The 25974-nt window shown below is 38.3% G+C and overlaps 1 protein-coding gene, 1 long non-coding RNA gene and 1 pseudogene across 3 annotated transcripts in view; 2 read left to right on the top strand and 1 right to left on the bottom strand.

Moving 5' to 3' along the window:
* The window catches only part of NIPAL1 (NIPA like domain containing 1), a 29827-nt gene extending 29384 nt beyond the window's left edge, over positions 1 to 443 (bottom strand). The window contains exon 1 of one of the 2 annotated variants that reach the window (XM_030313912.2): positions 328 to 443. In XM_030313912.2, the coding sequence (XP_030169772.1) occupies positions 328 to 373 (46 nt within the window). In that variant the 5' untranslated portion in view covers positions 374 to 443. The remainder of the gene's footprint in view (positions 1 to 327) is intronic. The other variant, XM_030313913.1, reaches the window with a different exon arrangement.
* Positions 444 to 3235: 2792 nt separating this feature from the next.
* LOC115512667 lies at positions 3236 to 22294 on the top strand. Its single transcript, XR_003968454.1, has 3 exons — positions 3236 to 3291; positions 13014 to 13017; positions 22252 to 22294. It is a non-coding gene; the product is annotated as an uncharacterized LOC115512667 (long non-coding RNA).
* On the top strand, positions 8295 to 9680 carry LOC115512665 (annotated as a pseudogene).
* Positions 22295 to 25974: the final 3680 nt, after the last annotated feature.

Genomic DNA, 25974 nt, shown 5'->3' on the forward strand with positions numbered 1-25974 from the left:
GACTCGAGAATCTTCCCACACCACCCTGAATTTCCCCGTCCCGACACTCAGCACGCTGTAATTTACGTGGGTCTGCCTCCTGGACCAGAGGGAGAGCCAAGTTTATGTCTTTTTCGACTTAGGCTTTCCCAGAGCCTGGCTTATTATAGGCACCAATAAATATTTATTGACTGGCTGACTGGCTGAAAGACCGAATGCGTAAACTCAAGAATGAATGCGTTACGAGCGGGTGTATTCGTGTCTCTTCCCCACAAGTACCCGGGACCGCCCACCCGGTCTCATCACTACCCAGATGCCAGATCCCTCGGCTCGGGGACAGACACTCACCTTCCCGGCAGGGCTCTCCAGGCGGCAGCCTCACCTGTGCCCCCATGGCCCCCAGACGGGGCTTCCCGGAGCAGGCGTCGCTCCTCCTCCACCTGGGCCTCTCCTCCTCCTCCTGGACCCGCGATGGGGCGGAGCTGCAGGGTCTAGAACTGGCGCTCACTGACTCCGCCCCCGGGCAGCCTTAGCCAATGTGACTGGAGCCTCCTCGCGAGCCACGCCCCCGAGGTATGAGGCTGGGAGCCGGCTCCTAGCTTGCAGATCCTGGTCCCTGTGGCTGGCGGGAACGCCACCTGCTGCTGTGGTCGGAGGCTGGAGCCGCGCAGCCGGGAAGCACAGACACACCTCACAGGGTAAAGACGTCTCTGGGAGCGTGGAGGCCGCCGAGCCAACTCTCCCGGAATTTAGTGGAGAAAAGGCTGTGCGGAGGGCCCCTTCTGGCCGCCTAGGCGGTACAAATGTCTTTTTGAGGGCCCTGCTTCAGACGTTAGAGGCTTTGTAAGGAAGTTGCTGGCCACTGGGATTCTGCTCTAATCACCATGCTAAAGTTGATTCTAGTAGATTTTGCCCTTGTGGTGCTATCAAATTCTCCCTGCGGTCCCTCGGCTACAAACTCCTGGTCCCCCCAACACCGTTTTCTAAGTTGTGTAGTTATTTGCAATAAACGCTAAAGAAGAAGCAATGTTCAAACTGAAAAGACTTATTCCCACAAAATAGTAATAGCTAACATTTATGATATTCTTGTTTTACCATGCATGTGTATACATTAACTCATTATATCTCACAACCTAGTCTATTAATGCCTAGTTTTTACTGATGAGGGATCAGATGCAAAGAGAGAAGTAATTTAACCAACTAGTTACTGGAAGGCTTGGTAGCAGGTCATTATGCAACACCAAATGGATATAATTCCTGCTAGAGCCCTCACCACAGAAATGGGGTGCCTCTGTGCTCAGGGACTTCAGCAATGAAGAAAAGTCCTTTTTGTGTGCTCACCTTGCCTTTGCCCTAGCTAGTGTAAACAGCACTATTATTTTTATTGACTCAGAGTTTTATAGTAGCGGCCTCAATCTTGCTTTTCTTGTTCTTAGGCTGATGAACAAAGAGTTAAGAACAATCAGTTTATCAATACAAGGCCCACACTTTCACATGTGGATGGCTTAGTGGAGAAGGAATAGCATAGGGAGGGGAATAGGGGAAAGTTGGAAGGGAAGGATGTTTATGCCAAATTTGGAGAACAAGCCTTAAAGCTTAGATTTCTATTTAAACGTATTGTTTTATATGTATTGGGGGTGCCTGGGTGGCTCAGTCAGTTAAGCTTTTGACTTCAGCTCAAGTCATGATCTCCAGGTCTGTGAGTTTGAGCCCCACCTTGGGCTCTGTACTACCTAACAGCTCAGAGCCTGACGCCTGCTTGGCATTCTGTCTCCATCGCTCTCTGCCCCCCCCCCCCACTCATGCTCTGGCCCTCAAAAATGAATAAAGGTTAAAAAATTTTTTTTTAGTTTAAAGATTTTGTTTGAACATAAGATTGAAAAATTTGCCTTTATTGATGATAATAGTAACTGTTATCTAGAGTATTACTTATTTATTTAACTAGCACCAATATAGCATTTATGTGAACAAGCACTATTCTAAGCATTTATAAATATTTGCTTTTTAAATGATCACAATGCATAGATACTATTATGAATCCCTACATTATAGATAAGGAAAGGGAGGCACATAGAAATTAAATAACTTGCTTATGGATATGTAACTGATAAGTGGTAGAGATGAGATGCTAACTAATGAAGTCTGGCTTTAGAACCTATGCTCTTAACCCATTTGCTCATTGGATATTTTTTGAAAAAAAAAAACACTGAAAAATGTACCATTGAGATTTCTTTTTTTTTTTCTTTGAGCGAGCGAGAGAGAGAGAGAGAGAGAGAGAGAGAGAAAGCATGTGAGGGAGGGAGAGGGGCAGAGGGGGAGACAGAGAGAGACAGAGAGAGAGAGAGAGAGAGAGAGAGAGAGAGAGAGAGAGAGAATCCTAAGTAGGCTCCATGCTCAGCATGAAGCTGGACATGGGTATCGATCCCATGACCCTGGGATCATGACCTGAGGTGAAATCAAGTCGGTCCCTCAACTGACTGAGCCACCCAAGTGTGCCCAAGATGATTTCTTATGAAAATCAAATCCAGTTTCTTATTTAAAAAAAAAAAAAATGTTTATTTATTTATTTATTTTAAGAAAGAGAGTGAACAGGAAAGGGGCAGAGAGAGAGGGAAAGAGAATCCCAAGCAGGCTCTGTGCAGTCAGTGCAGAGCCCCGCCCCGGGTTCAATCTCCAGAACTGTGAGCTTATGACCTGAGCTGAAATCAAGAGTTGGATGCCTAGCCAACTCAACCACCCAGGCGCCCCTCTCGTTTCTTATTAAGGTCTATTTTAGATAGGAGGCACTTTGCTGTACTTCTCGCTTTTCAGTTCTGAAAATAAGGAGAAAAACACTCAGAAAAAAAAAAAATTAACCTTATTAAAGATCCTTGTTTTCTCAGCTTAATTGTTGCCTAGCAGAACTTTATATTTTCCTTCACTGCCTGTTTCCAGATGATTTTGGATTTATGCAGTTACAGCACCATGGACTGTCCTGAGTGACATTAACTTTGGGGATTTTTATTCTCAACAAAAAACATGGTGTTTATGTAACCAAAAGAAGAACATCAAAAAAATCTCCAACTGGCCCACTGTACAACTCTGGGAAAATTCCTTTTCTGACTCAAAACTTAAGATAAGAAAATGAGATCCTCTAAAATGTCAGCTCCTGTGTTATTGGTTTTTGTTTTAAATTGAAAAAAACCCCACTATTTTTAAATGTTTATTTATTTTTGAAAGAGACAGAGAAAGACAGAGACAGAGGGTGAGCAGGGGAGGGGCAGCGAGGGAGACACAGAATCTGAAGCAGGCTCCAGGCCCCCAGCTGTCAGCGTGGGCTGATGCGGGGATCGATATGAGGTTCAAACCCACAAACCAGGAGATCATGACCTGAGTAGAATTTGGACTCTCAACTGACTGAGCCACCCAGGCGCCCCTGTGTTACTGACCTTTGTGCTAAGTTGCTTAGATTCAGTAGTGGTGGTCAAAATAATGAGTCATCAGTAGAGCCTCAAGGCTTCCAAGGACAAGGACACAGGTTCTGTGAGCAGCAGAGGCTGAGAGGGTTCCTATCCTGTGAAGCTTTAACCTCTCAGCTGCTACATTGTGGAGAGATCTGAGGTTTCTGGAGCAGGGAAGGCATGACAGGCTGGAAGAATGGTGTCCCTGCAGGGGGCTTGCAACTATCTGCAGTAATGTTATGTCTTGCCTAGCACTGTGCCAAGCCTACAGTTGAGAATTCGTGGTCCCTTATTTTTTTTCTCAATTAGTCTATCTAGGAGGTTTTCAATTTATTAATCATTCTAAGAACCTAGCAGAATGCTGCTTTTATTGGTTTTCTTTACTGATTTTTAAAATTTCATTGGCGGGGCGCCTGGGTGGCTCAGTTGGTTAAGCGGCTGACTTCTGCTCAGGTCATGATCTCACGGTCGGTGAGTTCGAGCCCCGCGTCGGGCTCTGTGCTGACAGCTCAGAGCCTGGAGCCTGTTTCAGATTCTGCATCTCCCTCTCTCTGACCCTCCCCTGTTCATGCTCTGTCTCTCCCTGTCTCAAAAATAAATAAGACGTTAAAAAAAATTTAAAAAAAATAAAATTTCATTGGCTTCTGCTTTTATTATTATGTATTCATATTGTATTTATTATATATATTTATTATTTTTACTTCTTTCCTTCGACACTGACTTTAATCTGCTGTTCCTCCCCTAGTTTCTAGGGTGGAAACATAGATCGTTTATTTTAAACCTTTATTCCTTCTAATTTAAGCATTTAAAACTAATTTGCCTCCAAATACTGGTTTAGCTGCATGCAGCAAATTTTGGTATGTTGTGTTTTTATCATTTAGTTCAAAGTATTATGTATGTATGTATGTATGTATTTAATGTTTATTTTATTTTTGAGAGAGAGAGAGAGAGCAGGGAAGAGGCAGAGAGAGACGGAAACAGAGAATCTCAAGCAGGCTCTGAGCCATCAGCTCAAAGCCTAATGTGCAGCTCAAACCCACAAACCTTGAGATCATGACCTGAGCTGAAATCAGGAGTCAGAGACTCAACCAACTGAACCACCCAGGTGCCCCTTTAGTTCAAAGTATTTTAAAACTTTCCTAGTGATTTCTTCTTTGACCATGGGGTATTTAAGAGTGTGTTGCTTGATTTCCAAATATTTGGAGATTTTCCAGACATCCTTCTATTATTGATCTCTGATTTAATTCTGTTTTGGACACAGAATATATTCAGTATACTTACAGTCCTCTGAAATTTATTAAGATTTGGTTTCTGGCTCAGCATACAGCCTATGTTGGTAGATGTTCCAAGTAAGATTAAAAAAGATTTTGTATTCTGCAGTTGTTGGGTATAGTGTTACATAAATGTCAATTAGGTTAAATTGGTTGCTCAAAATCTAGTTTATTATGGCTTTTTACATTTGTTCTATCAATTACTGAGAAAGAAGTGTTAAAACCACCTGTAATTGTGAACTTGGCTATAAATTTAGTGATGTCACTTTTTGTTTTATGAATTTTTGAAGTATTGTCATTAGGTGCACATATAGGATTATTATGCTTTCTTAATAAATTGACACTTTTATCATTATTAAATGTTCTTGTTTATTTCTAGTAATACTTTTTAAAAATTTTATTTTTAATTTTTTAAAATTTACATCCAAATTAGCATATAGTGAAACAATGATTTCAGGAGTAGATTACTTAATGCCCCTTACCCATTTAGCCCATCCCCCCTCCCACAACCCCTCCAGCAACCCTCAGTTTGTTTTCCATATTTATGAGTCTCTTCTGTTTTGTTGCCCTCCCTGTTTTTATATTATTTTTGTTTCCCTTCCCTTATGTTCATCTGTTTTGTCTCTTAAAGTCCTCATATGAGTGAAGTCATATGATTTTTGTCTTTCTCTGACTGACTAATTTCACTTAGCATACCCTCCAGTCCCATCCACGTAGTTGCAAATGGCAAGATTTCATTCTTTTTGATTGCCAAGTAATACTCCATTGTATATATAAACCACATCTTCTTTATCCATTCATCCATTGATGGACATTTGGGCTCTTTCCATGCTTTGGCTATTGTTGATAGTGCTGCTATAAACATGGGGGTGCATGTGTCCCTTTGAAACAGCACACCTGTATCCCGTGGATAAATGCCTAGTAGTGCAATTGTGGGGTCATAGGGTAGTTCTATTTTTAGTTTTTTGAGGAACCTCCATAATCTTTCCAGAGTGGCTGCACCAGCTTGCATTCCCACCAACAATGCAAAAGAGATCCTCTTTCTCTGCATCCTTGCCAACATCTGTTGTTGCCTGAGTTGTTAATGTGAGCCATTCTGACAGGTGTAAGGTGGTATCTCATGGTGGTTTTGATTTGTATTTCCCTGATAATGAGTGACGTTGAGCACTTTTTCATGTGTCAGTTGGCCATCTGGATGTCTTCTTTGGAGAAGTGTCTATTCGTCTTTTGCCTATTTCTTCACTGGATTATTTGTTTTTTGGGTGTTGAGTTTGATAAGTTCTTTATAGATTTTGGATACTAACCCTTTATCTGATATGTCATTTGCAAGTATCTTCTCCCATTCTGTCAGTTGCCTTTTAGTTTTACTGATTGTTTCCTTCCCTGTGCAGAAGCTTTTTATTTTGATGAGGTCCCAGTAGTTCATTATTGCTTTTGTTTCCCTTGCCTCCAGAGACGTGTTGAGTAAGAAGTTGCTGTGGCCAAGATCAAAGAGGTTTTTGCCTGCTTTCTAATCAAGGATTTTGATGGCTTCCTGTCTTGCATTGAGGTCTTTCACCCATTTTGAGTTTATTTTTGTGTATGGTGTAAGAAAGCGGTCCAGGTTAATTTTTCTGCATGTCGCTGTCCAGTTTTCCCAGCACCACTTGTTGAAGAGACTGTCTTTATTCTATTGGATATTCTTAACTGCTTTGTGTCAAAGATTAGTTGGCCATATGTTTGTGGGTCCATTTCTGGGTTCTCTATTCCGTTCCATTGATCTGAGTGTGTGTTCTTGTGCCAGTACCATACTGTCTTGATGATTAAAGCTTTGTAGTATAGCTTGAAGTCCAGGATTGTGATGCCTCCTGCTTTGGTTTTCTTTTTCAAGATTGCTTTGGCTATTCGGGGTCTTTTCTGGTTCCATACAAGTTTTAGGATTGCTTGTTCTTGCTCTGTGAAGAATGCTGGTGTTATTTTGATAGGGATTGCATTGACTATGTAGATTGCTTTGGGTAGTATCGACATTTTAACAATATTTGTTCTTCCTATCCAGGAGCATGGAATCTTTTTCCATTTTTTTGTGTCTTCTTCAATTTCTTTCATAAGCTTTGATAGTTTTCAGTATATAGATTTTTCACCTCTTTGGTTAGATTTATTCCTAGTTATTTTATGGTTTTTTGTGCAACTGTAAATGGGATTGATCCCTTGATTTCTCTTTCTGTCACTTCACTGTTCGTATATAGGAATGCAACCGATTTCTGTGCATTAATTTTATGTCCTGCAACTTTGCTGAACTCATGAATCAATTCTAGCAGTTTTTTCTAGTAATATTTTTGATTTGAATTTACTTTGATATTAATATAGCTAAACTAGCTGTTTTATTACTAGAATTTACATGTTATATATTTTTCTGCCTCTTTATCTCTAACTTACTGTTAAATTTTTTTTAACTTTTAAGAGAGAGAGAGAGCGCACATGTACGAGTGGGAGAGAGGCACAGGGCGGGGGGGGGGGAGAGAGAGAGAGAGAGAGAGAGAGAGAGAGAAGCTCAAGCAGGTTCCACACTAAGCTCAGAGGTGGTATGTATGTATGTATGTATGTATGTATGTATGTATTTAGAGAAAGAGAGAGAGCATGCGGGTGGGGTGAGGGGGCAGAGGGAGAAAGAGAATCTCAAGCAGGCTCCACGTTGTCAGCATGGAACCCCTCTCGGGGCTCAATCTCATGACCCTGGGATCATGGCCCCAGCCAAAATCAAGACTTTGGCACTTAACCCACTGAGCCACCCAGGCGCCCGAAGAAATGTTTTAAATATAAAGATAAGTTAGAGGGTGCCTGGGTTAAGTGATATTGAGCCCCACTGACAACGTGCCTGCTTGAGATTCTGCTTGAGAGCCTGCTTGAGATTCTCTCTCTCCCCCTGTCCCTTCACCAGCTTGCATGTGCTCTTTCTCAAAGTAAATAAATAAACTTAAAAAAAAAAAAACATTGTTTATAAATGACATAAAGATGCATCTTATTTTATTCTACCAAAGACTTGAGAAGACCCCTTTGCAAATTTCTGGAGCTTTTTCTCTGCACAACTTCCTTCTCACTGGTACTCTGTTTTGCATATTCTAGACACTTTGGTCTCCAAGATGGTAATTCAGACTCCTCAATTAAGCAAGAGCATTGGGCTGTGCCTGATTTCCTTTTTCTCGTGTCACAATTCTGAAATTGCCTCTGGGCAGGGTTCAACTCATTCCCCCCCCCCCAGCCCCCGCTTCTCTCAAGTATCACACTCCTGTGCTGCCTGTTGTCCAGTATTTTGAAGATAGTTGTTTCATATCTTTTGTCCAGTTTGGAGTCAAGCTACTTTTTCATGAGCAAAAACTAAGATCTATAGTATAGGTGATTTATAGGAGCCAAATGCAATGTTTGAACATGATATTTAAATTTATTATTTCTTTCTGAATCTAAGTAACATATTATGAGTTGTGTTGACAAACAGTACAAAGATTTCTCACATAAGAAATTAACAAAATGATCTAAACTCTACCATGACTCAAAAAGTATTATCTAACTTGAGTGCATTACTTACCTCGACTCTTAGCTTGTTGGGGGCTGTAACTGGGACCTGGTATCTGCTCTTGTTGCCTGAACCTGCTAACCCATAGCCACTATGCATGACTATATTTCCATCGACATTGGTCAGGCTGGTGTCCAGATTGGTAATGCTTGCTGGTAACTCTATTGCCTGGAACACAGCATCCAACTCAATGGCCAGATGCTAAGTGACAAGAAAGACCATTGTGGGGGGGAGGAGATGACTCGTTTAACATTTGTTCAGTGAGACAGGTGCTGGAAAGCGTGTGCCCAGGGCAGTGTTTGTAGACCTGGAACCCACAGTCATTGATGAAGTTTGCACTGGCACCTCCCACCAGGTTTTCCACCCTAAGTAGCTCATCACAGGTAAGGATAATGCTGCCTATAGCTAAGCCCAAGGGAACTACACCACTGACAAGGAGAACATTGACCTTGTCTTGGACCGAATTGGGAAATTAGCTGGCCAGTGCCCAGGTCTTCAAGGCTTCTTGGTTTTCCACAGCTTTGGAGGGGGAACTGGCTCTGGGTTCATCTCCCTGATAATGGAACATCTGTTTGTCAATTATGGAAAGAAATTCAAGCTGGATTTCTCCATTTACCCAGCCCCTGAATTTTCCATAGCTGTAGTTGAGCCCTATAACTCCATTCTCACTACTCATACCACCCTGGAGCACTCTGATTGTGCCTTCATGGTAGACAATGAGGCCATGTATGACATCTGCCATAGAAAGTGCAATATTGAACACCCAACCTACACTAACTTCATTGCCTTATTAGCCAGAGTGTGTTTCCATCACTGCTTCCCTCAGATTAGATGGAGCCCTGAATGTTGATCTGACAACATTCCAGACCAACCTGGTGCCCTATCCTCACATCCACTTCCCCTACCCACAAATACTCCTGTCATCTCTGCTGAGAAAGCCTACAATGAACAGTTTTCTGTAGCAGAGATCAACAATGCATGCTTCAAACCAGCCAACCAGGTGAAATGTGCCCTTTGGCATGGTAACTACATGGCTTTCTGCCTGTTGTACCGTGGCAATGTGTTCCCAAAGGTGTCAATGTTGCCATTGCCACCATCAAGACCAAGCATTCCATCCAGTTTGTGGGCTCGTGCAGCACTGGCTTCCAAGTTGGCATTAATTACCAGCCTGTGGTACCTGGTGGAGACCTGGCCAAAGTACAGAGAGCTGTGTGCACGCTGAGCAACACCAGAGCCATTGCTGAGGTCTGATCTTGTCTGGACCACAAGTTTGACCTGATGTATGCCAAGCGTGCTTTTGTTCAGTGGTATACGGGTGAGAGTATGAAGGAAGGAGAGTTTTCTGAGACCTGTGAGGACACGGCTGCCCCTGAGAAGGATTATGAAGTGGGTGTGGATTTTGTTGAAGGAGAGAGTGAAGAAGAAGGGGAGGAACATTAATTACCATTCCTTTCAGCCCTGAAGCATGTCCCACTCAGAACTTCAGCTTCCACATTAGCTGAAAGGTTTCTGGTTAGATTGTCTTCACTTTTCACTGCGATCATGTCTTACTTTTCCTTGTGTACCTGTAAGATTTGTCCATCATACCTCAAAGTAAGAAAGAAAGAAAAAAAAAGTGTTATTTCATTTGGCCATACTGTCAATAGAACACAAATAATGTAAAATCTTGATTGTTATAAGGCACTTAGTAATTTTTCTGAAAAGGCAGGAAAATAAATTATGTGTAATATATAATAACTTATCATTTAGGTGTATCTTTATTTTATTACTGATATGAATATCCCTGGCCCATCAATAGACCAACCCAGACACGTGCAATAATTAAATCTAGTTGTCTTTGAAATTTTGCCAAGTTTCAATAACATTATAACAATCATTTTATAGATTTGATTTTTTTTTAATTAAAAAAATTTTTTTTACATCTATTTATTTTTTTGAGGGAGTGGGACAGAGTGCGAGCTGGGGAGGGGCAGAGAGAGAAGGACACACAGAATCTGAATTAGGCTCCAGGCTCTGAGCAAGCATTCAGCACAGAACCCGATGCAGGGCTCCAACCCATGAACCATGAGACCATGCATGACCTGAGCTGAAGTCAGATACTCAACCGACTGAGCTACCCAGGCGCCCCTATGGATTTGATTTTTGTTACAAAGGTATATTTTTCAAGGTGAAGACAAAACACATTTTATTTAATGCTTCATTAACTTGATATTTAGGCATGTGGTATGTAGGCCTCTATTTGTTCTCTTTCCTCAGTCCTGCTGATGGTAGTGGTGGGCCTGTGGGAGAAGCAACCAAATTAAAAAAGTTAGGTATCAGGGGTGCCTGGGTGGCTTAAGCCAGATGGTTAAGCATCTGACCTGGGCTCGGGTCGGCTCAGGTCGGCTCTGGTCACCTCAGGTCGGCTCTGGTCACCTCAGGTCAGCTCAGGTCACCTCAGGTCATGGTCTCATGGTTTGTGGGCTCGAGCCCCACATCGGGCTCTTTGCTGTCAGTGCAGAGCCAGCTTCGGATCCTCTGTTTCCTTTTCTCTCTGCCCCTCCCCTGCTCACACTCTCCCTCTCTCTCTCAAAAATAAAATAAGGAAAAAAAGTCTTTAAAAAGAAAGTTAGGTGTCATATAGATGATTTGGTTTATCTGAGAAAGCTGAATCCAGGGCCAGTTGTGGGAAGGGCAATAAGCAACCATATTTCCACTGTAGCGTCTGCAAAAATCCCGATGTATTTAAAGCACAAAGTTACAAAATATGAAGTGTTTTCATATTTACCTAAAAGACTTAAAATCCTCTGGTACAACCATACACTTTTCCAGGATAGATTCATTCCTACTCTGAATTCTTTGAGCCTTTCTATATCTAATTAGGTCGTTTACATAGAAATTTGACACTCTGACAGTACTAATTAACAGTGAGCATCAGGAGCTATTTGTCAGTAAAATAATAACAATCTTAATAATTATATAATTGAGGACCTTATTTATGCCAGACATTGTGGGAAGTCTTAATGCGATTACCTCAAATTAGCATAACCTGATAAAAAGAATCCCTCCCATTCCGCTGATAAAACATAAAGAAAATAAACATTTTGTTTATTTTAAATCGCATAATTATTTATGAGGGGATTTTGTAATTTCAGTTACTATAGAAGGAGGGTAGACAGTAGACACACAGTAATGAAAAGCACAGACAGTGCCTGCCACCATGGAATTTGCAGTTCTTGGAAGACACACATTAAACAATGAATTACATGACATTTAATGTATAGGGTTATAAACGTTGAAGAGACATCACTGACCACTCTGGCTAAAAGTCTTGGTGTGCTGGAAGACAGACTATGAAATATTTAATAATTTGGGGTCAAGAGCCAGAATCCCTCAAATCACATGATTTTTGAGATGAAAATACCAGAGTCAATGTCATGCAAATGAGCAGCTGTGGTTAGAGGCAGTTTAAATAGGATTATAAAGATTAGAGGGAGCTGACAAAGCAAGACTGGGAACCAAACTAAAAGTAGCCTACTAAAACAGATAATCCAATGTGGCTATGTTCTTTCCACCAGTCAAGGTTACTGCAGGTCCCAGGAAGAGAAATCCATTGATAGACTAGGTCAGGCTAATCACATTGGAGGGGGAAACAAAACAAAATAAAATCAAACACACTCTTACCCTTTTTAGCCTGAGTAAATTGGAAAAATATCCTAGCATGTATGTTTTATATATGAAAACAACATTCCTACTTACCTTCCATTTCAGCAGAGATAATTTTCCCCTGGCAGCCTTCCAGTCTAGCTCCTTTTCTCCCCAAATCTTAGGGTTCCTTGTAAGTGCTTCCTCAGCTCCTGAGCACCTTGTATTATAAGCATCTCTTCTTTTGCCTGTCTCTCTCCTGTGTACTGTCTCCAGGAAAAAGACTTGTTTATTATGCTCCCAAACCTTAGAACAGTGCCCAGCACAGTGTGGTGCTTAGAAATTACATGTTCAATGAACGAATAAACACTTGGACTAATTCTATGCCTTTATGAAGGATTATTATTTCACATTGTTAAGTGCTCTATACATAAAATACAGTTTTTTTATTAAAAAAAAAAATGAATGGGGCGCCTGGGTGGCTCAGTCAGTTAAGCGTTCAACTGTTGGTTTTGGCTCAGATCATGATCTCACAGTTTGTGAGTTCAAGTCCTGCATCAGTGTTGAGCCTGCTTGGGATTCTCTGTCTCCCTCTCTCTCTCTGCCCCTCCCCTGCTCACCCTGTATCTCTCTTTCAAAACAAGTAAATAAATAAACTAAAAAAAAGTGAATTACTTATTTGGTCACACTTACTAGAATTATATAATAAATTATTTAGAGAGAAGGTATAAATAATAGCTCTACAGCTTTCCATAAGGCAGTTATTTAATGGCTGCGTGTACCTTGCTGTCGAAGTCCCATTACAACATATGGAGGACAGGTGAGGCTTAAGCAAAATGCTTCAAATCTCCCGCTTTGGTGCAGTCCGAGGGCTTAGAGGAAAGGGAAAGAGCGGGAGTGCACATTTATTGCGTATACCAAATGGGTGTATGCTCTATAACCATGCTCCATTTATCTTCACAAAAACCTAATGGAGTAGGCATTACACTTTCATTTTACAGATAAGGGAATTGAAGCTCAGAAAGACGAAGTCATTTTCTCTACGCAGCTACTACGCATTATCCCAAGAATCAGTAACATTCATTTCATCCTTAATTATAGTTTTGGAGTGGAAAGGTACAAGAAAGAAGTGTAAAAGCTGGTGAAAAGAAAGGTGCATTGAAGATGAAACAAATGAATCATTCCAAAGAGTAAAGAATTTTGTGTGGGGGGAGGGGGAGGGAGAGAGGAGAAAGAAGGAGAGGGAGAGGGACAGGGAGAGAGAGAGACATTTGAGGAGGACAGAAGCAGGAAAATGTTTACCCTTTGCCCAGAAGGCTGACCTAAAGCCTGCATAGTTCCGATGAGGATCAAATATGTTCTGTTTGCTACATTCTTTAAGGGTCTCACCACTGCCTCACCAATAGTTAATATTGAACTGAGTGATAAGCGCCAGAGGAATCTTACAAAAGTAGTTTTAGGAGTAGAAATGCAAAGAAATTTGAAGACATTTTTGTAATCTGATACTCTCTGCATGCCTCCTCCCCTTTGGTTACTAAGTATGTATATAACCACCAACCTCACACAGCAAAAAGTCCTGTCCCTGTACTACTTTAAATAAACTTACTAAGTTGAGCCATTAATGTCTCAAGAATTGTTTGTGATTGTTGCCCTCAATGACCTCACGTTAAGATTCACTGGGGCAAGAGCTATTTTATAATTATAACAAATTCTATGAAGTTTCATGATGTCAACCAGGAGTTAAGCTGGCAGGAGGAAGAAAGGTTTGTTAGAATGATTGTTCCAACTATTTAGTTCATTAAGTCATTTGATAAAGTTTCAAGTAAGAAACAATCCATAAGAAAATGAATGTTCTGGGGCGCCTGGGTGGCGCAGTCGGTTAAGCGTCCGACTTCAGCCAGGTCACGATCTCGCGGTCTGTGAGTTTGAGCCCCGCGTCAGGCTCTGGGCTGATGGCTCAGAGCCTGGAGCCTGTTTCCCATTCTGTGTCTCCCTCTCTCTCTGGCCCTCCCCCGTTCATGCTCTGTCTCTCTCTCTGTCCCAAAAATAAATAAACGTTGAAAAAAAAAAAAAATTAAAAAAAAAAAAAAAAAAAAAAAAAAGAAAATGAATGTTCTGTGGAGATATATGGGAACAAATTCCCAATCTGGTCATCTTGTTTTGTTTTTAGGTATATTTATTTTAGTTATGTCTTTCACATGTGAGATAGGATTATAAAAAGATTGCTCTAATTAAACCTAGTATATTTCTTAACCAAAACATGCATTTTTAACTTTTAAAAGAAAGCAGGCAGGGGCGCCTGGGTGGCTCAGTCGGTTGAGTGTCTGACTTTTGATTTTGGCTCGAGTCATGATCCCAGGGCCTTGGGATCAAGCCCCCCGTCAGGCTCAGTGCTGAGTGTGGATCTTGCTTAAGTTTCTCTCTCTCTCTCCTCCTGCTCCTCTCCCCCACTTGCTCTCTCTCTCAAAAAAAAAATTTTTAATTAAACAATAACGAAACCAGGCAAATTTATTTCATTATAAATGAAGCTTAATTCTGCTATTTGTCTTTTAAAAATTAGAATACTAGCCACTGTCAAGTGTTTACTATGCTTTTGGGACTGTAAAACAAATTCTTCATATTAATATAGTTCCTTTTAATCCTTATAACAAATCTATCAGATATTATCATGTCCATTCCATGAATACTGAAACTGGGGCCCAGAAGGTTCACTTACCATGCTCCAAGTCCCAGAACTAGTGAACCATGGAGATGAGATGCAAACTCAGGCCTGGGACTCTAATCCTCTGCACTTAAATCTAGCACAGTGCCATAGAAACCACCTTCCCCCCCAAACGGGGGAACAATAATTGGCATAAGACAGGCAGAGGCAAAATCAACACTAGCGTTAAGACCGAAAGAGTCTTGGGGCGCCTAGGTGGCTCAGTCAGTTAAGCGTCCGACTTCCGCTCAGTTCATGATCTCGCCATCCATGAGTTCAGGCCTCTGGGCAGGCTCTGTGCTGACAGCTCAGAGCCTGGAGCCTGTTTCAGATTCTGTGTCTCCCTCTCTCTCTGCCCCTCCCCCACTCACACTGTCTCTCTGTCTCTGAAAAATGAATAAACCTTAAAAAAATTTTTTAAAAAGGCTGAAAGAGTCTTCTGTATTAGACAACGAGTAGCAATTTTCTGAAAACCCTTAGTCCCAAGAAGTAAGATCTAGCTGAGAATATGAAGAAAGTCCACAAAGGGTCTGACTCCTTTCCTGAATGATAGATCCAAACTGGCTGATTAAGACATTTAAAATACTTCAAGGAGAAAATTTCTTAGATGTGAAGAACAGACTGATAATACAAAAACTGATAGTTAAAAACTATAATTTTTGAGCACTTACCTGCAGATAAAATGCTAAGGGGTTTACAGGTGCATGCAAATAATAGTGTTTTCTCATATGCAATGATTTTCGCTGTTGCTGTTAGAGACACATTGCTGATATGGGTAACCTGATTTGATTTTAGTGCTCATACCTTCCAGATATTAGGGCAGTGTGGTGCTCTGGAGTCAGACAGGACTTGCTGCAGGCTTGACAGATAAAAAACAGAACACCCAGTTAAATTCTAATTTCCGACAAACATCAAATAATTTTTTAGTATGTCTGTCTCAAGTAATATGTGGGATATACTTATATTGTATTTTTATTTGCTGAATCTGGGAACCCTATCAGGGTGTAAATTCCAGCTAACTCTGACACAATACTAGCTATTTTGTCCCTGAGGAAATTACTTCACCTCCCAGCTTTCCTTTCTTCCTCTGTAAAATGAAGTTGATACAGTACCTACCCCACAGGATTGTTAAGTTTTAAAACATTTATTTACCACTGAGAAAAGTTAAATTCCTTTCTGTCTTGAGAATTTCCCTTTGTGGGTCTCTTCATTACTTACTATCCTTTATATGGGTGATTTTAACATTTATTACCATTTCATGCTTTTTGAAATGTTTACAATTAATTTCACTGAGATGGGTTTGAGATACTGCCATATTATTCAAAGAAGGGGCTTATTTTCCTAAGGAGATTATGTAACTCTACTTAAAGAGACTGACACAATAACATTTTAGCATAGAACTAAATTGTGACCAAAGTGGCTACATTGATTAGTTTGGAGGAAGTTTATAACAGAGTGGACTTATCAAACACACCCATTCTAGCAGTTTAAAGGGTATGTTTTTAACTACAAGATGGCAAACACGTAAATTAAAATAGTATATTTGGTAACACATTGAAAAATTGAAGGAAGTCAACAAATTACAAATGATAATCTTTTACTTAATGTTGTGAGGTCAAACAGGTAAACAGATTATCTGGAAATTATACTGGCAATACAAATTGGAAGTAATAAGAATGGTAATACACTTTAGTAATCTCATTTCTAAGAAAATAGTAATCACAGGTATATATAATGATTTAAAAATAAAAACATTCACTCAAAATGGATGAAAGACCTAACTGTGAGACAGGAAACCATAAAAATACTAGAGGAGATGGGGTGCATGGGTAGCTCAGTAGGTTGAACATCCGACTTCGGCTCAGGTCATGGTCTCGTGGTTTGTGAGTTCGAGCCCCATGTCGGGCTCGGCGCTGACAGCTCAGAGCCTGGAGCCTGCTTCGGATTCTGTGTCTCCTCCGCTCTCTGCCCCTCTCCTGCTCATGCTCTCTCTGTCTCTCAATTATAAAGAAATGTTAAAAAATTTTTTTAAAAAATGCTAGAGGAGAAAGCAGGCAAAAACCTCTTCGACCTGGCCCGCAGCAACTTCTTACTCAACACCTCTCCAGAGGTAAGGGAAACAAAAGCAAAAATAAACTATTGGGATCTAATCAAGATAAAAAGCTTCTGCACAGCAAAGGAAACAATCAGCAAAACTAAAAGCAACCAACGGAATGGGAGAAGATATTTGCAAATGACATATCAGATAAAAGGCTAGTATCCAAAATCTGTAAAGAACTTATCAAATTCAACACCAAGAAATATAAACAATCCAGTGAAGAAATGGGCAAAAGACACAAATGGACACTTTTCCAAAGAAGACATCCAGATGGCTAACAGACACATGAAGAAATGCTCAACATCACTCATCATCAGATAAATACAAATCAAAACCACAATGAGATACCACCTCACACCAGTAAGAATGGCTAACATTAACAACTCAGGCAACGACAGATGCTGGTGAGGATGCGGAGAAAGAGGGATTCTTTTTCATTGCTGGTAGGAATGCAGACTGGTGCAGGCACTCTGGAAAGCAGTATGGAGGTTCCTCAAAAATTAAAAATAGAACTACCCTACTACCTACCAATTGCACTACTAGGTATTTATCCAAAGGATACAAGTGTGCTGTTTCAAAGGGACACATGCACCCCAATGTTTATAGCAGCGCTATCGACAATAGCCAAAGTATGGAAAGAGCCCAAATATCCATCAACAGATGAATGGATAAAGAATATGTGGTATATATATGTATACACACACACACACACACACACACACACACACACACACACACACACTGGAGTACTACTTGGCAATGAAAAAGAATGGAATCTTGCCATTTGCAACTATGTGGATGGGATTAGAGGGTGTTATGCTAAGCGAAATTAGTCAGAGAAAGACAAATGTCATATGACTTCACTCATATATGGAATTTAAGATACAAGACAAATGAACATAAGGGAAGGGAAGCAAAAATAATATAAAAACAGGGTGGGGGACAAAACATAAAAGACTTCTAAATATAGAGAACAAACTGAGGGTTTTTGGGGGGGTTGTGGTTGGAGGGCTGGGCTAAATGGGCAAGGGACATTAAGGAAGACACTTGTTGGGGTGGGTATTATATGTAGGGGATGAATTACTGGATTCTACTCCTGAAATCATTATTGCACTATATGCTAACTAACTTGGATGTAAGTTAAAAATAAATAAATAAAATAAAATAAAATAAAATAAAATATAGATATTTTAAAATAAAATAAAAAAATAAATAAAATAAAATAAAATAAAATAAAAATAAAATAAAAATAAAATAAAATAAAAATTAAAATAAAATAAAATAAAATAAAATAAATATAAAAATAAAATAAAATAAAAATAAAATAAAATAAAATAAAATAAAAATAAAGACATTCACTTTGAAAAATTTAGACTAGAGGAAATATGTCCAATGAAAGGGAAATCAGTCAATAAATTATGGAATAATGGAAGATAAAATATTATGCAGTCTTCTAAAGGATGCTGTAGGACATACTTAGGAATACAAAAATGACAACAATATAATATTAAAGAAAACCAGAATGATTTTATATAAAAACTATCTATATGAATGTCTAAACGAAAATGTTAATATTGATTATGATAACAATAGGAGTAGGGTAAGAATATATTTCAGTATTTTTTCTTCCTTTCTATAATATCCAAATCTTATGAAACATGTTATTTTATGATTAGAAATTAAATATTATTTAAAAAATCCTGAAACCCAAAAGTCAACTTTCCAAAAGAAAAGAGTGCTCAGTACTGGACTCATTTTCTCTGCTCAGCATCGTGGGGTATTTCCCCTTTTGGGAGCCTTGCAGTCCGTTGGGTGCTGAGGCCATTTAACTGAAACAATAAACATTACCGGGTTGTTCGATGGCTAATTAGTCAGCAGGACAAATAGTTCAAGTACTGGAAAAAGAATGATGTATTTTTGGAGCTGATCGTTTGAAATGAAAGCAGTTTTGCTAAATAGAGACAGTATTTATTTCATGCTGTTCTATTTTCAGTCAAAAGCCAAAGTTTTGTAACTGTAAACTATCAAATGTCGCACTAAAAATTCTTAAGGAAATTTATTTTGGGGTCATTAGAATAACATTTAGATGCTAACTGGCATACCTTAATGTTTTTTCATAGCTGAAGTATGAATTACTCTTTCAGGCAAGTTCAGACTTACCCTATTTTTATCTCTTGCCCAGGTATATTTCACACATGCAATTATTTCACAAAATACACAATAAACAGATCAATGAATAAATAAATGCACCCTATTTATAGTTTAATAGTTTTTAATATGATGGCACTGTATTTAGAAATGTAATCATACTTTGTAAAAACCTAAACAATTCTTTCAAGAATTCACCCTGGGTGAATTGATAGTGTCATTTTAATAAAATCCATTAGGCAGTATTACCTTTGGCTAACTTTACTTTCAGATTTGTTAAGAGGTGTATGTAGTTCTGAGAAACCTCCTTTTATCCTTCACTCTTATACATATTAATGAGCTCCAGCTCCAGCTAAGGATAATGGTGATTTGGTTGCTGTTATTTTCATCCGTATATAAATCCGCAAATCCAATACCGACTCATGAAATCCTCCTTTGGCAATGCCACAGAATTGTTTCTTTCTTTGGGAATGATTAAGAAAACTAGCCGTTTTCACATGTTTAAAGAAAGGAAAAAGATCTGTATATTTATTATTTAAAAAAATTAGGACCTGGCTTTTGACAATGTCAAGATTTGCACTATCTCCCTGTTTGTTTTGGATATACTACTGACTTCTGTTTCTAGAAGACACAGATACATTGCTTAAGCAACCAAAGGTAAGAACCCAGTAGTAATTACTGTTGTATTTTCACATATGTTTACACCTCTGTTTTGATTTATTAAAGTATCAGCATTTGCTTTGTTTTCTGTTACGTGCTTTCTATTTATAGCAATGATTGCTTGTATCTTTATTGACTTCTCTGTAGTTTTGTCAGATAAATGAATATTACACTAAAATACATTTTTAGTTAAAAGTAATAATAAATAAATACCTGGTAATATGATTCTGTTAATCGGAATATCACAACAATTTGCTTTTTGCAAATTTCAAGTTCATTTTTAGAGGTCAGGAACAATAACTTTGGCAGATGTGTCTTTTTTCAAAGGAAGTGTCTTATGCTGGGTTTTCTTTCTCTTTAAAATGTTTGAAGATTGAGCACCATTAAATTCGTATATATCTTAATAAAAAATTAATTCCTGAAAACATGAGCTTTAACTCATTGAGAGCTTCTTAAGTGTTAGATACTTCTAAGCATTATTATAGCAACCTGCACACTTCCTTTTAGAGATAAATAAGTGTTCTAAGGAGATTAAGAGGGTTCCTCAAGGTAAAATATTATTGTCGTGTGATGGAGACAGAACTGAAATCACCTTGCCTTCTTTTAATTCTCCATGATAGTCAGTATATTTTAATTAGACTTTTAAAAACTATTATTATTTACTGTCATGTTTTATTTTTATAAATTTAAAAACTACGCTTTATCACTTTTATTGTGCCAAGAATACGAAATTATAAATACCTGTCATTTCATTATGTATTACAAAGCGAGGTGTTGTTAAACTAAGCTTTTAAAATGTTCTTATTAATAAACACACGGCTTCTGACATTTTGGTTTTTTTCATTTATATAACCCTTAATTGATTCGTTTAATTACATTCATTTTTTTGCTTAACATTCTTTCCATAAACATCTTTCACTCATGTCTTTGTTAGATCAAGCAGGCAAACGAAACAGGATGGTGTGTGTGTGGGGGGGGGGAAGCATCAGAGAGAAACTGTAAATAAAAAACTGTAAATAAAAGCCCTAATAGTTATTGATTACACTTTATATATCATAGAGGGTACACCCTCTTTTCTCTACACTTGGAATGTTTATAAATTGGTCACAAAATGATCTCGGTAAGGCAAAAAAGCATACAGGCTATAATCTCTGCCAACAGTCAAAGTTAGAAATTAATAAGTAAAGTTTATATTAAAGACCCTACCCTTAGGAATAAAAAAAAAAATACTGAGGGTAAACTTGGGGGTGGGGGAAGAATCATCAAAAACTTCTTTAATTGAAGATAGAAAAACAGCAATTATAGATTTTCCTTTTCATGGAGGTAATTTTTTAGGCTGTGATGTTAATATGTGTAAAAGATCTGGATAAAATAGATTATTTTCTATAAAAACAAATGTAAAAAAAACAAATTCAATGTACATTGAATTTAGGAAGTAAAAATTCAATTGATGAAAAATTATGGGCAAAAGTGAGAAGAGTCCAAGAACTTCTTCCAAAAAAAAGCCACTTGTAACTTAAAATTTTTTACTCAATAATTTATTCAACAAATGTTTAATTAGTACCTATTATGTGAAAGGCATTGTCTTAGCCAGAAACTTTGGTTTGTTTCTTACTGTGTCCTCATCAATAGGTCTAAGGAATAAATCCACATAATGCCAGAACCTTTCACCTTGGGTAAAAGTACACGAGAATTTGGATAGCATATTTTAAGTTTTGGCTATGGCACTAACCAAACTTCCCACAGCTACATCCCCTTAAAGGAGAAATATAACGTACCTTCCCTTCAGCAGACAACTGTTGTGCAAAGATTTTGAACTATGCTATGAACTATGGTAATATAGGCAAAAAAAAGTATACAGGCTACATTCTCTGTCCACTCTACATGGGGGACAAATAGTTATATTTATGCCTAATTGTTCTCACATGAACAAACGTTCCATGGTACACAAATTTAGCTTTAATTCATATAGATTTAGTTGATAAAAAGGTAACTGATAAAATTCAACATCTATTTTTGATATGATAGCAAATTAATAATAAAATAAAACTCTTTAACATAATAAATAATTTATCCGAAATCAACGGGCAAAAATAGGAGAAGCTCCAAAGTCTGAAATAAAACAAGGAGTGCCGGGGTATCTATTATTTAACATTGTTCAGTGACTTGTATTCAACACAATAAGGCAAGAAAAATAAATAAATACAGTTTTCAGAGATAAAATTATCATTACCTATGGATGATATAATTGTCTACTCAGAGTACTCCAAAGGATCAATTTAAGACTATTAAAACTAATAAAAATGTCAATAAGATAATAGGCTACAAAATAAATATGTAAATTAATAGTTCCTAGTCAATACAATAAAAATAGATCTTATTTACAAATAAAAATTTAACTATGTATAATGCATTTAATAGGAAATGTACATGCTTATTTAAAGGAAATAATAAAGACTTGGGGCGCTTGGCTAGCTCAGTTGGAAAAGCATGCTACTCTTGATCTCGGGGTTGTGAGTTCGAGCCCCATGTTGGATGTAGAGATTACTTAAGAATAAAATTTAAAAAAAGAAAGAAAATTATAAAGACTTACAAAGTAGATTTTTAAAGCCATCGATAAATGAGATGTCCCTTGTCATGTGATTTTATTTTCTTATTATTTTTTTAATGTTTATGAGTGAGAGAGAGAGAGAGAGACAGAGAGCAAGCAGGGAGGGGCAGAGAGAGAGAGGGAGACACAGAATCCGAAATAGGCTCCAGGCTCTGAGCTGTCAGCACAGAGCCCGATGCAGGGCTTGAACTCACAAACCTCAAGATCGTGACCTGAGCCGAAGTTGGCCCTTTAACTGACTGAGCCACCCAAGTGCCCCCTTGTCATGTAATTTTAAAAGTTTTAATATATTAAGCATGTTGATTCTCCCAAAATTTGTTCATACATTTAATGAAATATCTTTTTAAAACATATTGTGTTCCAGGGAACATTATTCTAAAGGCAACTGGGAATAATAAATGTACACGTTGTAGTGACGTAGAAATAGTTATTTAAGTGTAGTCTTTAACACGATGATGGGGTGTAGATGTTTATTACCTCTACATGTAGTGTAGATGTGGTGTTTGTGCAATACAATAAGTAACGAAAGTAAAACAATTTTTTTGGTTGTTTATTATGAGCCAGATATTATGTAAAGTGCTGCAGACATTAAAAATCAGAGCTCACTGCTACCTGCTCTCAAGGCTGGTGGGAAAGACACCGCTATAAAGGGATCATCATAAAAGATCCACGCTCTGATAATAAGTGCTCCCCATTATCTGAGTGTTCAAGGGAACCACACACACCCAGGCATCTTCTTCCAGCCATTAGAAATATTTGCTCTTTTCTTCTTTACCTTTTTCACATGCTGTTTGCTCTGCTAAGAATGTTCATTTCCTCTCCTGTCTGGCAAACTACTCATCCTTCAAAATCCAGGTGCATATCCCCTGCTTTGGAAAGCTTTTTGTGAATCTCCCTGCTGTACGGTGTTGCACACACACAAAATTGTCCCACTGGATTTTTATTACGTACCTGGTTCTCTTACTAACTTTTCTTGGCCCGGAAGCCTGTCTTCATCAACAACCATCCTCTTTTGTTTCTCGCCTTCGCACCTCAGCGAGTTACGTGGTGCTACTGTTTACACGGCCTGTGCTCATCAAATGTTGAGAAGCAAAAATATTGAGTGCAGATTGGATTACGTTCTCTGCAAATGGTTTGCAAGTAAAAATATCAGTACTCTTAAGGTGTTTTCTTTTGGGTACAGGTATAAATTTGTAAGAAAAGCAGGAAAAAAACTATCCTAAATCTCAAATACTCATTGTGACTGACAAAATCTCCATATAATTAGAGTCCAGGGGACCTCAAGTGCTGAGTTCTAAGTATTTTTTGAGTTTTATATGTTTCCTCAATTTTGTTATTTCCATAAAGTTTGTATTTGTGTTGTCCCAGGGCATATACAGAGAAAAAGGAAGTTCTCTGTCCTTAAGTAGCTTAGAGAATATTGGAAAAGTGGGACATTCACATGCAACCATAGATGTACGTACCAAGAAGTAAATGCTTAGGGCTAAAGAAATGATTTAATATATAGTCTCTTTCTGTCTCTCTCTCCCTCTCTCTTTATGTATAATATATATAATTCATAATTTATTAATATATTTATTAATTTTGGGGGGTCAGTTTTTAGAATTCTGACTGCTTTCTGATTTAAAGGAGAAAGTAGAAAGATAACACATTAAAGCCTCTGACCATTGCAAAAAATTCCTTGTTCTTACCCTTGATCAGTAGAATGTATTGATTTTAAAGAAAACTTTCTTCAATGATACAGGGTTTTGCAATACCCCAATGTCATAATATATATGACTTTGTAGTTAAAATCAATTCTTTAAATTTATTTGAAAAAGATCTCTAGTCAGTGGGAATGTAGGAGTGAACAAAACACAATTTTTTGCTCTAATGCGCTTACATTTTCTGACATTTAAACCACTCTCTATCACTGTGTTTTCTTGTAAAATGTTTTGGCCAAAAAAAAGGGAATATTGGAAGATGTATTTATTTGGTTACTTGCTGGTTTTGTTCATTGGCTTTTGATCAATCAAGATTTTATTCTATGATGGTCACTCTATAAATTTTCTGTGGATTTTGAAGGGGATGGTAATGATTATAATAATTATGGCCTCCTTGGTGAAATTGTTTCTTCCTGAGAAAGAATCGTGTTTTCTTCATAAGTTGGTAACAAGTGACTTAGCAAGCCTGTCGGGTCCCAATGTTTGTTAAAGGCAGATAGAGCAACAGTGTTGTGCCAGCTCTGTTTTCGTTTTCACGGGAATTACAGGTTGTTTATAATCCTATAAAGATAATTATTAAATAGTTGCTCTGACCAATTTGACCTCTTAAAGTGATAGTTCAAGGGGGAAGGGTTTAAAGAAAGATTATTTTAATCATTTAACTCTCTTTGTCTCCATGAGAAAGTTGATGGTCGCTTCTCTGAGCTTGGGGATTACATAACAATATCATCAATTTGCATTTATATAGCCCTTCAATATTGCTTTCGAGGTATTTATGTGAGTTTTTTCATTAGCCCCCCATAGAGAATCAATCATCACCTTGGACAGGGCAGGTATTATCATCTCCACTTTACAGCAGAGGCGACTGAAGCTCAGAGAGATCTCTCTGCCAAGATCTCACCAGCAATTTGGGGAAGAGCTGGGGCCAGAACCAACATCATTGCCAAGCAGGTGGTGGCTGTTTCCAGGCACTGGCTGCCTGTCTCTGGTACAGCCAGCAAAGCCTGTTCTGGATGGTTACACAACTCTGGGAGGATTATTAAATATTAAGCAACAACCTTAACTCTGCAACTGAATACTGAGATTGGGCAAGGGCTGGGAAACATTATTTTAAAGAAAAAGTGCTGACACTAATTATTCTTGTTATGAAACAAAATTCCATTTAAGAATACTACCTTTTTTCCCATTAAAAAAATAAATTAGGAGAAAATGCAGAAGCGCGCAAAGAAGAAAGTGAGAACACTAATGATCTCACCACTGAAAACTTAACATGTTTACCACTTAAGTGCTTACCCTTTGTATGCACATATATACAATTTTTAATAAAATGGGATGATATTATAAATATTGCTGAACAATCGGTTTTTTCCTGCTTGACACAGTAGCGTGAACATTTCTACAAGTTGTTAAGTTATGCTCTTTAGAGAAAAAAATATCAAAATTTATCCTTTTATTATTAAGTTAATACATGCCCATTGTATAAAACTTGAATAATACAGAGAACAATAGAGAGTGCTCCAAAACTGTTGTTTACAGTGTAGTGCATATAGTTCTGCACTCTTCTATGAGGCTGAATTTTACTGGTTGCCCCGGCAGATGAGAGTGCCTTCTTTAGAAAAGCTTTGCCCTGTTGGAGAAGGGCACATCATTTATTTTAGAAGGTACATATTTTACTTATTAGAGCCAATATAACAATGGCCGAAAAACAAACACATCATTTATAATAATCATTTGGAACATTCACAAAGAAATCTACTCCAGAAAGCACCAGCACACAGCAATCCTTATACAAGCTGAATCATCCTTGGCCCTCTTCAAATAATTAGGTGGTGTGGGTGCTCTGACCTGCTTAATATGTAACTATCCTCTTTTAAAGATAATGTTTTTGGGTGCCGGGGGGGGGGCGCTTAGTTGAGCATCTGACTCTTGATTTTGACTCAGGGCATGATTCCAGGGTCATGGGATCAAGCCCCTCATTGGGCTCCACACTGGTCATGGAGCCTGCTTAAGATTCTCTCTCCCTCTCCCTCTGCTCTGCCCCTGTGTGCCCACATGCTCTCTCTTCCTTTCTCTCAAAAAAAGAAAAGTAAAGATGGTGCTTCAAAGTCTGCGTACTATGCCGGCCTTGCAAAATGAATTTCTCAGGTCAGTTTTCAATTTTATCCAGAAGTGGTATAAAAGTGCTTGGG

The sequence above is a fragment of the Lynx canadensis genome, chromosome B1 (assembly GCF_007474595.2).
Source record: "Lynx canadensis isolate LIC74 chromosome B1, mLynCan4.pri.v2, whole genome shotgun sequence".
Classification (NCBI taxonomy): Eukaryota; Metazoa; Chordata; class Mammalia; order Carnivora; family Felidae; genus Lynx; species Lynx canadensis.